General features: G+C 40.5%; 1 protein-coding gene across 1 annotated transcript in view; it reads right to left on the reverse strand.

Annotated features, from left to right (window-relative positions):
* Positions 1-16821: 16821 nt before the first annotated feature.
* Positions 16822-18270, reverse strand: part of LOC134493809 (cysteine-rich protein 2) — a 67954-nt gene continuing 66505 nt past the window's right edge. The window contains exon 8 of the mRNA XM_063298592.1: positions 16822-18098. Coding sequence (XP_063154662.1) covers positions 18031-18098 — 68 coding nt within the window. The 3' untranslated portion in view covers positions 16822-18030. The remainder of the gene's footprint in view (positions 18099-18270) is intronic.

Consider the following 18270-nt stretch of genomic DNA (forward strand, 5'->3'; position numbering starts at 1 on the left):
CAGCAAAATTGATACTCTACCAAAAAAGTTAGTTACTGTACTTCAGGCATCACTTGTTCCTGATGAACACAGGCTGATTCCTGCAAGCAATTTTTTTTTATATGTCCTCAGATTGAATTGGAATCTATGTTTACAGTAATCACTACCACTTAACTATCTCTTTATTTACCATTGGGCTGCCACTTTCTCCTTGTGTTACTTGTTCTGCTTAAGTCCATTTGAACACAATTCTCATTTGTTTAGAAGACAGAAGCAAAGTTACACTGCCCTCTTGCCTTCACCTGTTAACCAGCCCTTCCTTTTTTCTTTTTGAAAACTATAGTTATGTTGAGGCAGTCTAAAACTGCATTTCTATGTTTTACAACCACATCACACTGCTGACTCCTATTCAGTTTTCAATCGATGATTCCAGTAACTTTTCTGCAGGTATTATTACTGAGTGAGGAATTTCCCATCCAATACCTCTGCATTTTAGTCTTTTCTGAGTAACATACAGTACTTTTGATTTGTCCCTGTTAAATTTCATTTTGCTACTTACTTTCAGTCTGTTTCTCTTAACCTATCAAGATTATTTTCAGTTTTATTTATATCTTCTAGGGTATTAGCTTCACCTAATGTTGTTTTACTTGCAGATTTAACAAGTTTTCCTTCCATCTCTTCCTCTAAATCATTAATAAAAATACTGAAGAAGACTCAGATTGAATCTTGTAAACCCTACTTGACATTTCCCTCCAACCTGAAGAGGAATCATGCTCCTTGAGCATGATTTACAAGCCACTTAATTGTAACTTGTGTGCAAACCAAAATGTCATGGGCAACTTTTCTTATGTCTACAGTATTTCCAACAATTGATTGTGGGAGTTACCCAGTCAAAAATGAAAGCAAATTAATCTGGCAAGACTTGTCCTTGACATATCTAAATCTTTCTGTTCTTGATTTTGGATTTTTTTGCCATTCTTCCCTGCAGAACTCTTTTAGCTCAGAAATTTTCTTAATGTGACCTCTCAGATTTGATTGTTGTTCTACTTTCAGCAACCATGGACTCTTCAAAGTAGCTCTCTGAGCATTTGGAAAGAAAGATAAGCCCAAGAAGGCTGTTAAAAACTCACTGTCTCCAACTAGCAATTTCAATTGTGAGAAGCATTGTGAAGAAATGGGAGCTATATTTCAATTAAGGTAAGCTCTGGAAGAAAAGTCTTTGTTAGAACTGCTTCCAAACTGGTCACATTTCTAAAATAAATTCCACAGATCACTACAAATGACCTGCTGAAAAGCTTAGCTGACATATAAAACCATGATCTGCATGGGAAAGTTGTTATTCTGGTTGTCATAAGTGATGGGGTTTTTAAAGGTTAATAAAAGAACTCCAAAGCAGCTAACAACAATCTTGCAAAGTAGAAGTGTGAACCAAAAAGAAACTTGCACATTAAGCTTAATTATGTTCAGAAAAGAATTCAGTCTTCACACAGTAGTTAGATGAAGAGGAAAAAAAGGTAGCTTACATTTATTCAGTGGATCTGGATACAAATAGCTTCATAATAGAAAGCTGGTTCTTTGTAGACACATTTCTATGTGGAATAGAAATGTCTGCATGCAAGCGAGATGAAAAGGATGAGAGCTTGCAGGTGTGCCCAAGAGGTAAAATGGAGATTGTTAATCCCCAAACCCGAGAAGAAGGAGGAAGTGGAAATCAGGTGACCCACGTGACATCCCACAAGCACAACTGAGATGCGTTTACTAGAAAAAAACCCTTATGCTTATGAGACAATGCTGAGTTGACCACTGATAATTCCAACAATAAGAAAGCTTATTTTTTAAAAAAACCTTAAGTATGCCAAAGAAACCTTAATAGACATGAAACATTTTGGAACAAAATGCTTTGGACTGATGAAACAAAAATTAAGCAGTTTGGCCGCAAACACAGAAGATACATTTGGAGAAGAATGGATGAAGCATTTGAAAGAAATTCTTTTGTGTTTGCCTGGGGTTAGCTTGGTTATGCTTGGTGCTGTGTAGCAGTCAGGGACACAGGAAATACTGTGTGGGCGGAAGGAAGAGGGGATTCAACACATTGTTAAAGCTGCCCTGCAGTCAGTTAAGAAAGTGAGGTTGGAAAGGGGTTGGATATTTCTTTTTTTTAATTATTAAAACATTTAAAAGAACAGAATAAATAGCTCCATAAAAGGAAAAAAACAGCTCTTATGAAAGAGACATAATGCTTAATAATAAAAAATATCAGTTAACAGGGTTTACAATTATCATAACATTTCAAATTCTTTATTTCATCAATCAATTAATTAAATGTACAGAACTAAGCTTCTTATGTCATCTTTAAGAAATAACTAGAAATTAATATTGATATCACCACTATTTGTCATTGTTCCAAAGATAGATGCATGTAATCTTGGAAAACAGGCATGGACAATATACAGCCCACGGGCCAAATGTGCCTGCCGAACAGCCTTAAAAAAACTCACCACTGCCAAACCTTACCACTGCTCTGAAAGACACACTGCACCTCCAACACCTCCAGGCTCACTGCTGCTGCCAGTGTAAGATCAATAACATTGCTGCTGCTCTGCTTGCTGCCAAACAGCTGATCAGCATACCAGGTATTCCTTTATGGTCTGTGATTGTTTTTAACTTATCAGTGTGATCCTTTTCCCTCCACAATTGTGCAGGCCTGATGTAAAGGGAAAAGAAAAAGTATAAAAATGAAATTCTGTTCAATTCAAACTTTGGTTTTACATTTTTTTGTGAATAACACTATATATTTCTTTCCAGTACTTTTGAGTTTTTTACATGACCATCACATGATAAAATGTTCCTTCTGTATCATTTGTCTTAAATTTGTCTCCTTTCTTAAGATTGCTTTTTATTCTTCCAGTAATCTGTAAATATATCAACCTTCGTAGATTTCTGCCTTCACCAGATAATTCTTGCTATGTTTTTAATCTATTTCGGAAGACTGGATGCACCATATCTTCATATATACAGTAATTACACATTTCTTGCAATAATTATTTCCAGAATAAGAAGCATTTGAGGATGAGGGTAAAGGTGAGATTGCTGGACTTTCATTTTTGTGGAATTCTGTGGAAACTAAATCTTTAGTTGCAAGGACTAATCCCCCATCTGGGTTGCTGCATCTTTAGATGGAGAGATTGAACAGGAATAAATCCTAGGGAGTGGCCTGTGGACAAGTCATTAATGTTATTTATGTTGGAAGTGTTAACAAATAAGCATGCCTCAATTAGCAAATAAATGAGTTGATCCCATGATGCAATTCTCTGTGTGAGAGGAAGCTGTTTGTTGCCCCTCCCACTTCCTCTCTCTTTCTTCCTCCTTCTTCCACCAACTGAACAGGCAGCATGGATGCTGCTGTCTTCATCAGGGCCTTGTGCTTGGGCCTTGATGAAGAATTCTGCTCTTATCTTCCATGCAGCTCTTAGCAGCTGTAGGGCTAAGGGTGAATTATGTTTAGGGACAAAAGAAGAACAAAGATTTCATCTTTTCCACCGAACATGGATGTAACCGAACCAAGAATAAAGTCAGTAAGATATTCTTTTTACTTCTTAACCTACTCTAAGTGTGTGATTCTTTATGCTTGAGAGGGCTGAATGTGTAAGATCAATAACATGTGTTTCTCTAATATGCTCATTGAAGCTATCTAAGATAATATTCTTTTTCTGAGTATAGCTTCTCAGCTGTGTTAAGCTCTGCTCCATTTCAGTGGTTCTAGCAGGCCACTAAATGGCTTCAATTTATTAAACAAATTTATATAGCCACCCATCTCACCAAAAGTGACTCTGGGCAGCGTACAACAAACATAAAACAACAGATAGAAAAACAACAGATAAAAACATAAAAACCACATTAATAAATACCATAAAAAAGTAAAGATACAAACCACTGGCAGAGGGAGGATAATAATGGCCCCCTCAGCAATGGAGCCATCTGAGCAAGTCTCCGGTTCGCTGAGACCCCCAGGCCTGATCACATAACCAGGTTTTGAGGGCCTTTTGGGATATCAGATGGGATTGAGCTGATCTAATCTCAGGGGGAAGGATATTTCATAAGGTGGGCACCACAGCAGAGAAGGCATGTCTCCTGGGACTCATCAAATGCAGGTCCCTTGCTGATGGTACCCGCAGCATGCCTTCTCTGTGAGATCTGATGGAGTGGGCTGATGTAACCAGGGAGAGGCAGTCCCTCAGCTAGCCCAGTCCCATGCCATGAAAGGTTTTAAAATTAAAACTGGTGCCTTGAATTGGACCCAGAAGCAAACTGGCAACCAATATAGCTTGCAAAGCAGAGTAGTAACGTGCGCTGTTCTCGGAGCACACATAATGGCTCGTGCTGCTGCGTACTGTACCAGTTGAAGCTTCCAGATACTTTTCAAGGGCAGCCCCACATACAGCACATTGCAATAGTCCAATCTGGAGGTGATTAAGGCATGAGTGACTGTGAGCAGGGCCTGCCAATCCAGGAATGGATGCAACTGGTGCAGAAGATGAAGCTATGCAAAGGCCCTCCTAGCCACGACTGCCACCTGCTCATCGAGCAGGAGTCTTGAGTCTAGGAGGACCCCCAGATTGCACACTGGGTCTGTCCATAGTGCAACCCCATCCAGGACCAAAGATGGCATAGCCCTGGAACCAGTGACTCTCAAAAACCACAAATATTCAGTCTTGCCAGGGATCAGCTGAAACCTGTTGTTCCCCATCCAGACCCTCACAACCTCCAGACACCAGGATAAGACATTCATGGCATTGCTTAATTTGCCAGGAGTGGAGATATATAATTGATCTCACCCCATGGCAATGGATGAGCTCACCCAGCGGCCTCATGTAGATGTTAAAAAGGAGAAGAGAAAGCACCAACCCCTGTGGCACCTCACATAGTAGAGGCCGAGGGCAGGACTTCTCCTCCCCAATCATCACTGACTGGAATTGACCCTGAAGGAAGGAGGTGAACCAGCACAGCACCATGCCACCCACCTCCAATCCCCTGAGCCAATTCAGAAGGATATCATGGTTGATGGTATCAAAAGCCGCCGAGAGGTCAAGTAGGGCAAGGATGGATGCACTACCCCCATCCTGCCCATGTCAGAGGTAATCCAAAAGCGTAACCAATGCCATTTCTATCCCATACCTGGGTCTGACTCCTGACTGAAAAGCAACCAGATAATCCACTTCTTCCAAGGCCCTCTGAAGCTGTTGTGCAACTACCTTCCCAACCACCTTCCCCAGAAAAGGGAGGTGAGATACTGGGCGAAAGTTGTCCAGTATAGTGGAGTCGAGCAATGGCTTCTTGAGGAGGTGGCGAACCATGGCCTCTTTAAGAGGTGAAGGAACAAGCCCCCACTCAAAGAAGAATTAACCACCACCCAAACCCACTCACATGACATCCCCCAGACTGCTTTAACAAGACAGGAGGGGCATGGATTTAAAGAGCAGGTTGCCAAGCTCACAGTCCTGAGGACCCTGTCTACTTCCTCAGGTCTAACAGGTTCAAACCATTCCCAGCAAGACTCCTCCCCAGGCATCTCCTTGGGACCTGTGACAAGGCCAGCATCCAACTGGAAACAAATCTGAGCAAGTTTATCTAACAGGTGCTCTGCAAATTCCTTTGCATGCTCCTGTATGAGGTTCTCCACGCCCCCCTTACCCAGGAGGGCCATTGTCACCTGAAACAGGGTTGCCAGGTGGCAATCTGCAGATGCAATAAGGGTGGAGAAGTACTGGCACTTCGCTGCCCTTATCTCCACAAGGTAGGTCTTAATAGCAGCTCTAACTCATGTTTGGTTGAGTTCACCCTTTGTTGAGCACCAGCAATGCTGTAGACATCTCCTCTCCTGTTTCATCTCCCTCAGTTAGTCAGTAAACCACGGGGAGCACCGGGATCCCCAGAAGGAAGATGTTGCACAGGCGTGATCCAATCCAAGGCCTCAGCCGCCACCTTATTCCAAGCGGCAACCAGGGCCTCAGATGGGCCGTGCAGCAGACCAACAGGGATGATCCCAGCCCCCTCTGAAACTGGTCAGGGTCCATCAATCACCGGGAGCAGACCAATCTAATGGGTCCAACCTCCCTGCAGTGGGTAGTGGCACAAGAGAAATCCATAAAAATCAGGGTGTGATCTGACCATTACAAAAGCTCCCCTAATTTAAGGTCACATTGCCACTGCTCCAACAGGAACACCAAATCCGGAATGTGACCACTGTCTCAAGTCAGGCTCTGGAATACCTTGGATAGGCCCATAGCTGTCATGGAAGCCATAAACTCCCAAGCCACCTCAGACCCCATTCCCAGGGAAGGCAGATTGAAGTCCCCCAGAACCTGGGGAAAGTCCACTGCCAACCTGGAAATGGCATCAGGGAGCCCAGGCAGGTAGGTTGCTATGCAGCAGGGAGGTTGGTACAACATCAATAATCCCAACTGATCCCTAGAACCCAGCTTAAGGAACAGAGTCTCACAACCAGGGACCTGTGGGGCAGGGCCCCTGAAAGCCATAAGAGATTCTCTGATGACAATCACCACACCCCCAGCCCTGCCCTGGAGTCACATTTGATGTCACACTTGAAACCCAGCTGGGCAAATTTCAGAAAGGGCAACCCCTCCTTCAGGACCCAGCCAGGTCTTGGTGATACATGCCAGGTCAGCCCTCTCATCCACAATCAAGTCACAGATGAGGGGAGGCTTATTACAAACCAACCTGGCATTCAGCAGCAGCAACCAGAGGCTGGAGCCACTGAAGGTCCACTGACAGGGCATTGGGGCTGGGATCAAGGAGCTGGAATGTGGAACTGTTATGAGACAGCGTTCCATGTTCCCTGAGAGCAGCCCCCTCCTTGTCTCATGCCAAATCTCCCCATGCCTTTCACCACCTGCCTCCATCGCCTGGAAGGTAGCTCCATCCCCATATCCAAGGCCCTCAATTCCCAGACCCGGGAACACCTACTTTCCTCACCAGGCATCCTTGGGAGGGGAAGCTGGGCACCCTGCAGCACTTTAGCTTACCAGGTCTCAGCACCAACAGTCACCTCCCTACTCTACCACCACACACACACACATACACACCCTGTTGTTCCCACCAGCAGGCAGGGGCTCCCTTGCCCATTCACCCTTGTCAATTCCTCCTCCGACTCTCACCCAGGAGGAGGAAACCAACACACACACACCCAACATCAGTCATCAGTTCCTAACTAAAATTAACTTCCCAGTTTCTATCTAAATCCTTCTTACCTAGGAGGTGGGCACGGCACAAGTCATATATATGTTGGCTGCTTAGGTACAACTTGAAACATATTCTAGGTAGATGCTGTTCTCATAGCCTAATCATCTCTTACAAATCAGGGGCCAGGGTAGAAAGGTTTCTTGGACCACCATTATGATGAACCAGGGAATGTACTGCTCTGGTTTATAATCTTAGGGTAAGATTAGGCTAGTTCACGATTATGTTGTGAACTCTTCTACCATTGGAGCTCCTACCTCAACAAACTTGGATGCAAGCAGTTTTTTTACTGGATATTTGCAAGCTACCTTGGCTAGCCCCTCTACACATGTACAATAAAATAAATAAATATATCTTCTTGGATATGGATACTATCTTACAAAGTAATGTATTTCTACCCTTCCTGAAAGAACTTGCCCAGAAAAAAATGGATTTTTTCCTAGTTTTTCCTTAGGCCTTTTTTGTTTTGTTTGTTTTGCAAAAATTAAGAAATATTTGGAAAAAAAATATAAAATATTCCATAATATTTTCACCTTAAATAATAAATAAAATGGTTAAGACATAAAAGAAATTAGTCTATCTTTGCAAATATACCAGATCAAGTAATAAATGAAGTGGCAAAGTCTGTCTCACAATAGGTAAAGCTTCAGTTTCCAGGGGTCCATGAAAACAACAAGATAAAATATATCAGAAGAAATAGAAATTGCTTATAGTTACACTATTTCACTCCCCCTCCAGTTTTCCAGTGGGTTTTTTTTCTGAAAATTTGTGCTTTTCTATATCAGTTTGATACAGTGGAGGACAAAATTTGGAATACATAACTTTTTCTGTGGTTTGGTTTTATGTTATTGTAGTGTCATGTGGGGTTTTGTTTTTAAATTTGATTTGTATTGTTTTCAATCCCATTATGTAAAATGTGCAAAATGTGTAAAGTGTGATATGGACTATGCTGCCATTAGATGGATAAAACACAACGAAGCAGATTTTGATTGGACATTACTGTAGAAAGAATTTCCTAACAATAAATTAGGTATGTTATAGGTACTGTCCGTTCACCACCTTGATTTTATATATATACCAAAAAACCCCTAAGGCTAGATTGCTTTTGATCACAATGCTGTTGTAGCAGATTCCTCCATGACTGCTACTTGAGAAGTTTATGTTGGCAGAGTGCTAGAAAGCATTTGGCCCAGGAGAGATCAGAAAAGTCACACACCAGGCATTTCTATAAAAATAATTTTATTTACAGAAAACAAACATATTTAAAGGCTGTTTGCTGAGAGGAGAGATTTCTCTCAGCTGCATATTCTCTGCAAGCCTACACAGAAGGGAAACTGAAACTAAAACAAGTTCAGGCAAGTTCCTCCCTTAGGCAATGCAACCATTAACACGTGAAAAGGGGACAATTAAATTCAACCTCTTCACCTGGCCAAAATGATTAGTTACCATACTAACCTTAATCTGTAGTAGAAAACATATTAACAGTTTATAGTATACATTTTTAAAACCAGACTGCTGTACTCCCTTCAGATCAACTTTTTGGAACCTGTGTTGCCATTGATCAATAGAGCCAGAATGAAAATATATAAGGCGACTCCCCTCTCCTATTTTCCCACTCTTTTTTCCCCTCACAAACACATGTCCACATTTATGCACCTACAAAATGATGCCACTCCCCATAATACAGCTAGACTTGTAAAAAAGAAATTCAGTACATCTTTAGATTTTAAAAAGCTGTGGCATTGTTAACAAGTGTGTTTTCTGAGATTAGGTTTGACCAAAGTCCCCAGCCCCAAATGAATTCCATGATCGGCTCCAGTGTCAGATCCTAAGCAGCAGATAAGCTTTTCAAGATCTGACCTTGAAAAAAACTCAGCAAGAATGGTGGAAGAAGGTATAAGGAACGAGCAGGCACAAAGTTATGCTGACAGTAATGGCCAGCAGGTGGCCAACTGCAGGATTATGGACTGTTGGGGGTGTGAGATGAAAGTAAGTTCATGAAAAAAAAAACTTGCTTCCTAATTAATTAACATTTTTTCAAAATATTCAGAAAACTTCCCATATATTTATCTGTAGGGTTTTTTTTTAAATAGAGACTTCCAGTATGTGGCACTTCGTAGATTTTGCACTTTGTTCTTCAATGCCTTCCTCCTTTTGATTTCTTTATTGCTGTTAATTCAGTACCATTATGTATCAGGAATGCATAACAAGCTTGGGGGAGTGTGAGGCAGGTTGCTCCTTGTACAGTGCTTATGAGCTGACAGTATATGCAGATGGGGACTGGAGCTGCCAAGGTCATTAGCCTTTCCCCAGGCAACTTGCATTCCAGCCAGGTAGATCCATAATAAAAATGACTTCATTGTAGATTAATAGATCAGTGTGAATTGTCTTACTAGGCAAGGTTTATCTTTCTCAGTGAACTCCCAATCCATTTCCAAGCATGATTCAAGGAACTGATGTTTACCTTTAAGGCCTTACAAGGGATTCTCCCAGAATAAAAGATTTGTGAAATAAATGAAATCATGCCATGCATCTCAGAAAATAAACATACACATGTGTACAGTTGTGGGAAAAAGAAAGTACACCCTCTTTGAGTTCTATGGTTTTACATATCAGGACATAATAAAAATCATCTGGTCCTTAGCAGGTCTTAAAATTAGGCAAATACAACCTCAGATGAACAACAACACATGACATATTATACCATGTCATTATTTATTTTACAAAAATAAAGCCAGAATGGAAAAGCCATCTGTGAAAAAGTGAGTACACCCTTACTGCTTCCATAGGTATTAAGAGGTTAAGTAGCAGCCAAGTGCTGCTAACCAAATTCCCTTGATTAACTGATCATCAGCATGTGTGCCCACCTCTATAAAAGCTGAAGTTTTAGGAGTTTGCTGGTCTTGAGTATTCAGGTGTGTGTTAACACAATGCCAAAGAGTAAACACATCAGCAACAATCTTAGAGAAGCAGTTGCTGCTGCCCATCAATCTGGGAAGGTTTATAAGGCCATTTCCAAACAAAGTAAAGTCCATCATTCTACAGTGAGGAAGATTATTCCCAAGTGGAAAACATTCAAGATAGTTGCCAATCTTCCCAGGAGTGGATGACCCAGCAAATTCACCCCAAGGTCAGACCGTGCAATGCTCAGAGAAATTGCAAAAAATCCAGGAGTTACATCTCAGACTCTACAGGCCTCAATTAGCATGTTAAATGTTAAAGTTCATGACAGTACACTTAGAAAAAAGACTGTACAAGTATGGTTTATTTGGAAGGGTTGCCAGGAGAAAGCCACTTCTCTCTAAAAAGAACATGGCAGCATGGCTTAGGTTTGCAAAGTTGCATCTGAACAAATCACAAGACTTCTGCAACAATGTCCTTTGGACAGATGAGACCAAAGTGGAGATGTTTGGCTATAATGCACAGCACCACGTTTGGCAAAAACCAAACACAGCATATCAGCAAAAACCTCTCATACCAACTGTCAGGCACAGTGGAGGGGTGATGACTTGGGCTTGTTTTGCAGCCACAGGACCTGGGCACCTTGCAGTCACTGAGTCAACAATGAACTCCTCTGTATACCAAAGTATTCTAGAGTCAAATGTGAGGCCATCTGTCTGATAGCTAAAGCTTGGTCGAAATTGGGTCATGCAACAGGACAATGATCCCCAGCATACCAGCAAATCTACAACAGAATGGCTGAAAAAGAAAAGAATCAAGGTGTTGCAATGGCCCAGTCAAAGTCCAGACCTCAACCTGATTGAAATGCTGTGGCGGGACCTCAAGAGAGCTGTGCATAAACAAATGAGCTGAAGCAATGTTGTAAAGAAGAGTGGGCCAAAATTCCTCCACAAGGATGTGAGAGACAAAGTCATACAGAAAACACTTACTTCAAGTTATTGCTGCTAAAGGTGGTTCTACAAGCTATTGAATCATAGGGTGTACTTACTTTTTCACACATGGGTTTTTGACCCATTTTGGCTTTATCGTTGTAAAATAAATAATGACACGGTGTAATATGTCATGTGTTGTTCATCTGAGGTTGTATTTGCCTAATTTTAAGACCTGCTAAGGACCAGATGATTTTTATTATGTCCTGATATATAAAACCATAGAACTCAAAGAGGGTGTACTTACTTTTTCCCACGACTGTATATAGAAGTAGTGTTTACTGTTGGATGTCTCTTGCTCTCAGTCCATCACAAATACAACTGTGGAATGCTTTCCCCATTTCCACATCCTACCCCCAGCTGGACAGGGAAGGATACATGTACTATAAGGGGGTGGTGGTGTTGATTGTGTAATGCTATGCTGTTTAATGACCAAAATAAAAAAGATTTGATATTATTATTATAAGGGGGTAGGGTGGGCATGCAATCCAGTACAGATCAGCCAATTGAATCAGAACAAGCATAGCTGCTGCCTAGTTTTTAAATTAGTTTTGTAAGGGGAGGAATTGGGACCAAATTCAGCTTACAGGGGCAAACACTGATTGGTAAGATTCTAGTTCTGATTTTTCAAAAGGGCGATGAATGCATTCTCTTAGCCAAGTGGCAGCACCTGGCTAATTTGTCTGTACTAGGAAGCAAAGCCAGGCCTGCTGAGTTTTTTTTTTAATATTTTATTGGTGAAATATAACAACCAGAAGATATGATGAAGTAGAACCAAAGATATAACAGCACTAATACAATCAGAAAAGAATATACCGAATAGTAATTGTGTTTGAAGAAACTAAAGATATATTCATAACGTGTTAATATAAAATGAGCTCAATCCTTTAACATATTATTAAATCTAACCATATAGACCACCTATTGCTCCATCTTCTCAGTTTTAATAGGCCTGCTGAGTTTTTGGATGGGAAACCACTAGGGTCCAAGGTTGTATGCTAGACTAGGTAGCTGAGCAAATTTCCCAGAAGAAGGCAATAAAAGGCCCCAGCTAAACAGCTCAGTTAGCACCTCATAATTCTTCTTCTTGTTCTTTAATACTGAGATTTGCAGTATTCCCCTTATCCCAGTAAGAATAACAAGAGGAGACTCTGGATCCAGTCCTGGAACTCTGCACCTGGCCAAAGCAGCTGAACAGCTAAAAATAAGTGATTATCTAGCCAAGAAGCTCCTTCCCAGATCTCTGAAGTCTCTGACTCCAGTTAGGATACTTTAATTGCTCCTAAAGAGAGCCAGTTTGGTGTAGTGGTTAAGGCATCAGGCTAGAAAAGTGGAGACTGAGAGTTCTAGTCCCGCCTGAGGCACAAAGACAGCTGGGTGAACTTGGGCCAGTTACTCTCTCTCAGCCCTGGGAAGGTGGCAAGGGCAAACTACTTCCAAAAAACCTTGCCAAGAAAACTGCCTGATGCCTTAATCACACCAAATTAGCCCTCTATTATTATTATATGTTATTATTATATAATATTAATGATATAATTATTACTAATATTATAACATATAAATATAATTATTAATAATTATGTAATAATAATAATGTATCCCAATAAGTAAAGGAGTCAAATAGGGCTCCTCATACCCCATCTAATATCTATTTGAATTCTATTGTCCCAGAAATTGAAAGGCAGGGAGAAAGATGAAGATTCTGCCTGAATGTGCTTTGGGATATTTTGGCTGACGGTGGAAATAGTTCACTCACCAAAACTCTTGTAAACTCTCCGTTTCTTAACCTTAAAGAGTCTTTGTGAAAATCATCTGTGGAAAAAGAATTTCAGTTTTAGGAGATGGTAGAGTCTGATGCCCAATATGCCTGCACAACAATCATTGGGAGGGCATATACATTTCTCTTTAGCCTCAAGACTGCTATTGATGCTAACTACACACAGACAGCAGGCAGCTATCAGGGAGTCTTTGAGCCATCTGCTATGGATGTCCAGGTGGCTGCCACTGCTGTCCTTGATTCCATCAGGAAATTTAGCTTCCTTCCCCAATATAACTGTTATCCCTAATATTTTCCTGGGACAAATATAGTGAGGATCATCCAAGTAGTCTTTTTGCCAAGCAAAATCACACTCCCAGGAGCTCACCAAATTATTGATTTAACAATTTAAACTAGAAAGAATGTGATGGGAAAAGAGAGACAAAAAAGAGAAATATTCTCATTTTCTATCCTTCTCCTTGAAATCATATGCTTCCTTCCCTCATCCTGGTCAGCTGTTGTCACTGATGGGAAGTATAATGTGATTTCAGTGCAAGGAGGAGACGCTTAAGACATACATCACTGTGTGCTAGAAGGGGTGACCATACCTGGGTTTAGAAGTCTGTGTGTGTGTGTGTATACACACACACAACCTGTGAAGGGAGAGAGAAAAGTATTTGAGTTGGTATATGTTTGGCAACATAGCTATGCATTGTCTGCACAAAAAGAGCTGCAGACAATACACAGCCCTTAAGAACAGAAAGATTAGACCACTTTAATGTACACAGACTAATGAGTTAATACAGGATCTTGTGCAACCCTTTACACAGCTGTTGCATGGAGCTATTGGGCATGTGGTGCTGGATTGACAGGACTGTCAATCTTTCATAGCATTTCCTCAATTTTTAAAATTGTATCTGTATAATATCATGTCCATTGTGGACAAAAAAACAAAATTAAACAGGTAGATTAAGTTCTAGTTAAATATCTCAATTTTAGAACAGAAGGGATATTTTAAGTGACCTTCAGTATTATTGCTCAATTCAGTTGGTCATTGACAATGTTGTTTAAATGAAACATTTAGAAAGCCAAACAGATCCAATAAAATGTAAGATTACAGTGTAAGATTACAATGTTTTTGGATCAACATGTAGAAGCTTGTAAAATATTAGTGTAGTGGAAAAAATAAACCTAACAAACAGAATGAAGACAGCACCCCTCCCCCCTGTCTTTTAGATGTTAGGGTCAAACCCAGTTCATCCCTCTGCCTAATCCCATCAGACTCAAATTGACCTTCCTTGCCCCAGACAAATCCCCCCTGCAATCCCACCAAACCAAAGAATAGACGCCTCTTTACCAGCTCACATCACAGCCCAAAGGCAGGCCTTACAAGGGACTTGCAACATAGTAACAGGGTGAGAAACCCTAACCTCCTATCCTCCATCAGCCGATGACCTCAAGGTTCCATCTTCTTGACAGTGAATTTTCCCAGCTCTGCTGCCTTCCCATTTCACTTAACAACAGAACTCATAGAAGAGAATATCTGTAGCTCAGGGTTGAACTGGGGAGTCCTTGGTGCTCTCTGAGCTTGGTTGTTTACTTGCAGACGTTTCATTACCCAACTAGGTAACATCATCAGTGCACTAGGATTCCCCACCTTGTAGCCCTCAACTTGACCAAGGACAAGATGGATGGATGATATTCTAGAGGTGACAGATTTGACCATGGGGGAGCTGTGGGTGGCGACAATCAACAGGAAGTAATGTCTAAATGCAGAATTGCAGTTACAGTTTTGACCATGATATGGGGTAGCTCTTTGTTGTTGAAAACTGTTGCCTATCTTTTGTCACCTGTTTATGCCTCCCTAAAAGTGCCTAGTTTAATATGAACATTTTTGCAAGTTATAGTCTCTGGCATCATATATATGATAGATTTTATATATATAGAACTTAAATACAAATACATTTCATATTCATATATTTTATATTTAGTATTTATATATTAGAACATTTGCATTTTTATTATGGCTCTCAAACCATGTTTTATTTCCTTGAAGAGTTGTGTTGGCTTCCTTACTCTTCCTTTCTAACAGGCCTTGATAGATAGCTGTGCCCATAGAAGCAAGATAAGGCATACATTCCAAAAATAGCTTCTTCAGAGGAAAATGAATAATAATCGTCACGCGGCCCTAGCAAGGAAGTTAGTTCCTTATATGGAGTGATGTTAAGATAGAGTGAAGGAAGTAAGTTCCTAATATGGAATGTTGTTAAGGTGGAGTATGGGTAACTGAGTAAGGAGTAGTATTCTAAAGGAGGAATTGAATGGAATGCATATAATGTGCTGAAAGGAGGGGTTCCTGCACAATCCCCCACCTAACAGCTTGCTGTCATTGCTTTTGCTCTTGGGTGAAGAATAAAGAACTTAATTTCATGCAATTGTCTTTTTCTCTGACCCTGGCTCAGAAGTGAACCTGGTAAGGAAATAAAAAAAATTCTCACACACACACACACACACGTGGTTTTTAATTTTCGTCATTGTCCTATCCTCCCTATTTTCGCTGGGTTGCATTTATACCTACTTATTTGGATGGGATAAAGGTAAGATGGATGGTTTTGCAGTTCACGGGATTTGCAACTGATTGAACCACCACAACTGGAAGGCATTCTTAAATGATTCTACATTGACCTGGAAGAAAACATCAAAGAGAAGACTCAGTCCTCAGCCCAGTGCTATTCAGTTTCTTTCTAAACGAACTAAAGGATGGAATGGAAAGGATGCTCCCCAAATTTGCAGATGGACACTTAAAATAAGAGGTTATTGCCCAATACTTTAGAGAATAAAAATACAATTCAAAATGTCCTCAAGAGACTTGAACATTGGCAAAATTCATTGGGCTTATGATCAACAGTTACAAATGTAAAGTCTTGTATCTAGGTAGAAAGATCAAATCCATAGGCTTAGGACTGGTGAGATCTGGCTTGGCAGCAGTGGATAGGATAATACTTTAGGGCTCCTAGTGGACCATTAGTTGAAGATGAGCAGACAGTGTAATGCAGAAACTTATCCAGGGAAGTAATCGATCCATTTAACTTCTTTGTATGAGATGGGCAGTGAAGAAATGTGATAGATAAATAAATCTGTGCTGGTTATACTTCCTTGAAATACAAGGAATGACTAAAGTAACTGACCGTGTTTAGCCAGTAAAAGCTACATCAGCCGTCTACAGATATCTAAAAAAATTGTCATGTGCAACAGGGATCAAATATGTTCTCTGCTGAAACTAAGGTAGGGCAAAGACGAAAAAAAGCTGAAATTCCAAGAATTATTCATTTTGAATACTAAACTGTCTGCAGAATTCCCACTTGCTGGAGGCTTTCAAAGAGGCTTGATGGTTAATGGATTTCTGCACTACGTTGTGGGTTGGGCTAGATGATCTATAGGTCCTTTCCAATGTATACATTCTATTGTTCTATATATTCCCATCATAATAGTCCTCTTCATTAATTTTTTCATTCAGTTGCCCATGGAAAAATGAAGTGCTATTGCTGTGAGGCAAGAGTAAGTGAGGAAAGCGTGGAGGGTGTATTATTTTTTCCCCTGTGGCATATTCACCTCTAAACTCATAGTATGATTCCCTGGTTCTGAAAGGTAGCATTAAAATTAGAATAATACATAAAAATAAATAGTAACTGTGATGTAAGCACTTTTTTGCCTTGTTATCATGCTTCAAACATGTTGTCCCTTTGTATTTTAAGAAAAAAGTGACACTGTAGCATTCTCAATCTTATCTTTGGTTCCTACAATATGTAGTATCAAAGCAGAACAGAAGATCACTATATAAAGATGAAGGACTGTCTCTGAGGATAAAGGATTTTTTAAAGATTAGGATGAACTACCCCCTTTCTCCTAGAAAGAATAGTTTCAAGCACAGTCCACACATGAGTTGTCAAACATCTTTATTTACTGCAAAAAGTAGGCAGATAAGCATTCTGGGTTGGAAAAGCTAGTCTGCAGGTTGGGTAGTGCAGGTTTTGCAATGCGAATTTGTTAGTGCTGCCTCAGCTCATACTCTTGATTAGTTTTGATTGTGCCTTCTGCCCCTGAGTTAATGGTCCAGGGCAGCTAGAAACATTAGAAAGATAGACTATTCTCCAAAGCAAAAAGCACATTACTATCTGGTTATAAATAAACCTCAAGCACATACATAACCCAAGTTCAGAACCGGTTCCTTTGCTAGGGTTCCACCCAACACATATAAACACACACACACACACAGTGTCTCTTTCTTTGCTCCTCCCATTTTATAATGCAGGCTGCTTTGTCTTTATAGCAAAGAGGACACATTCAGTTGGCAAGCAGTAAGATCTTCCATGTATACATACACGTGACAGATACCTACACAAATAGCTTATACTTCCACATCCAAGTTACAACCGCATTCTGTCAGGCATATTAGTAGGGTCATAATTTCTGACAGATTCCCCAAGAATACAAACTGTGTTTTCAAAAGACAGCACTTCAGCTTTAGCTAAGCATACAGGACCCTAAGTCAGCTGCTAAGGAGAGCTTGCTGCTGACATCTGCTTCCATAAGGACTAGTTCTGAGCAGTGATGAAATTTCATATAGGAAAGCAATTCATAGCTAGTAAGAATCTGGATCTCAAACTAGCAGTCACTATTCTAGATTTGGCAGCCTTGTTCAAAAATATAACTGATTTTTTTTACCTTCCTGCTAAACTTATTTATACTTCCTCCAAGTGTTTAGCCATTAATAGCTAATGGCAAGTTGGACCTCAAAATAATGAACTCCTAATGACTACGATGGCCACAAGGGACATAACTGAATTGTGTTCTGTCATGTAAAATAATGGCAGCAAAGTTATTTGCCCAGAACACACTGAGTTGAAGAAGTGAAATAAAAATGAGACCTTTGGTAGAGAAGCAGCTCTGTCCTTTTAAAGCACAGCCATTAGAAACGGAAGAGGGAACAGAATGCCATCTCCTGCCTGGGGAGCAGACAATGGGACCTATGCAGCCACCTCATCCTCTGCTTCTAAGCAGGTGTCACTATATCTATACACACAAGATTAATCAAGAGAATGCAGTGCAAACAGGCTGAGCAGATAAACAGTTGGCTAGAAAAAGCTCTCAAGGTTGGTCTTTTGCTTCAGATTCTTTATCATAGATGTAGCTTCCAACTGCACCTGTGTTCACTCCTACAAAAGAAAAGAAAACAGAAAAGAGTCAGTGGAGGAAGAATTAAGGACTGAAGAGGCTGAAGGGAAAAGAGGAAGTGCAAGCCAATTTGGGGGATTAGTTTTAATTTATATGATCGTAAAAACCAATAGTGAATTCATTATCTGAAAATGGATGTTTGTAAGAGAAGTA

This window comes from Candoia aspera, chromosome 3 (genome assembly GCF_035149785.1).
Source record: "Candoia aspera isolate rCanAsp1 chromosome 3, rCanAsp1.hap2, whole genome shotgun sequence".
Taxonomy (NCBI): domain Eukaryota; kingdom Metazoa; phylum Chordata; class Lepidosauria; order Squamata; family Boidae; genus Candoia; species Candoia aspera.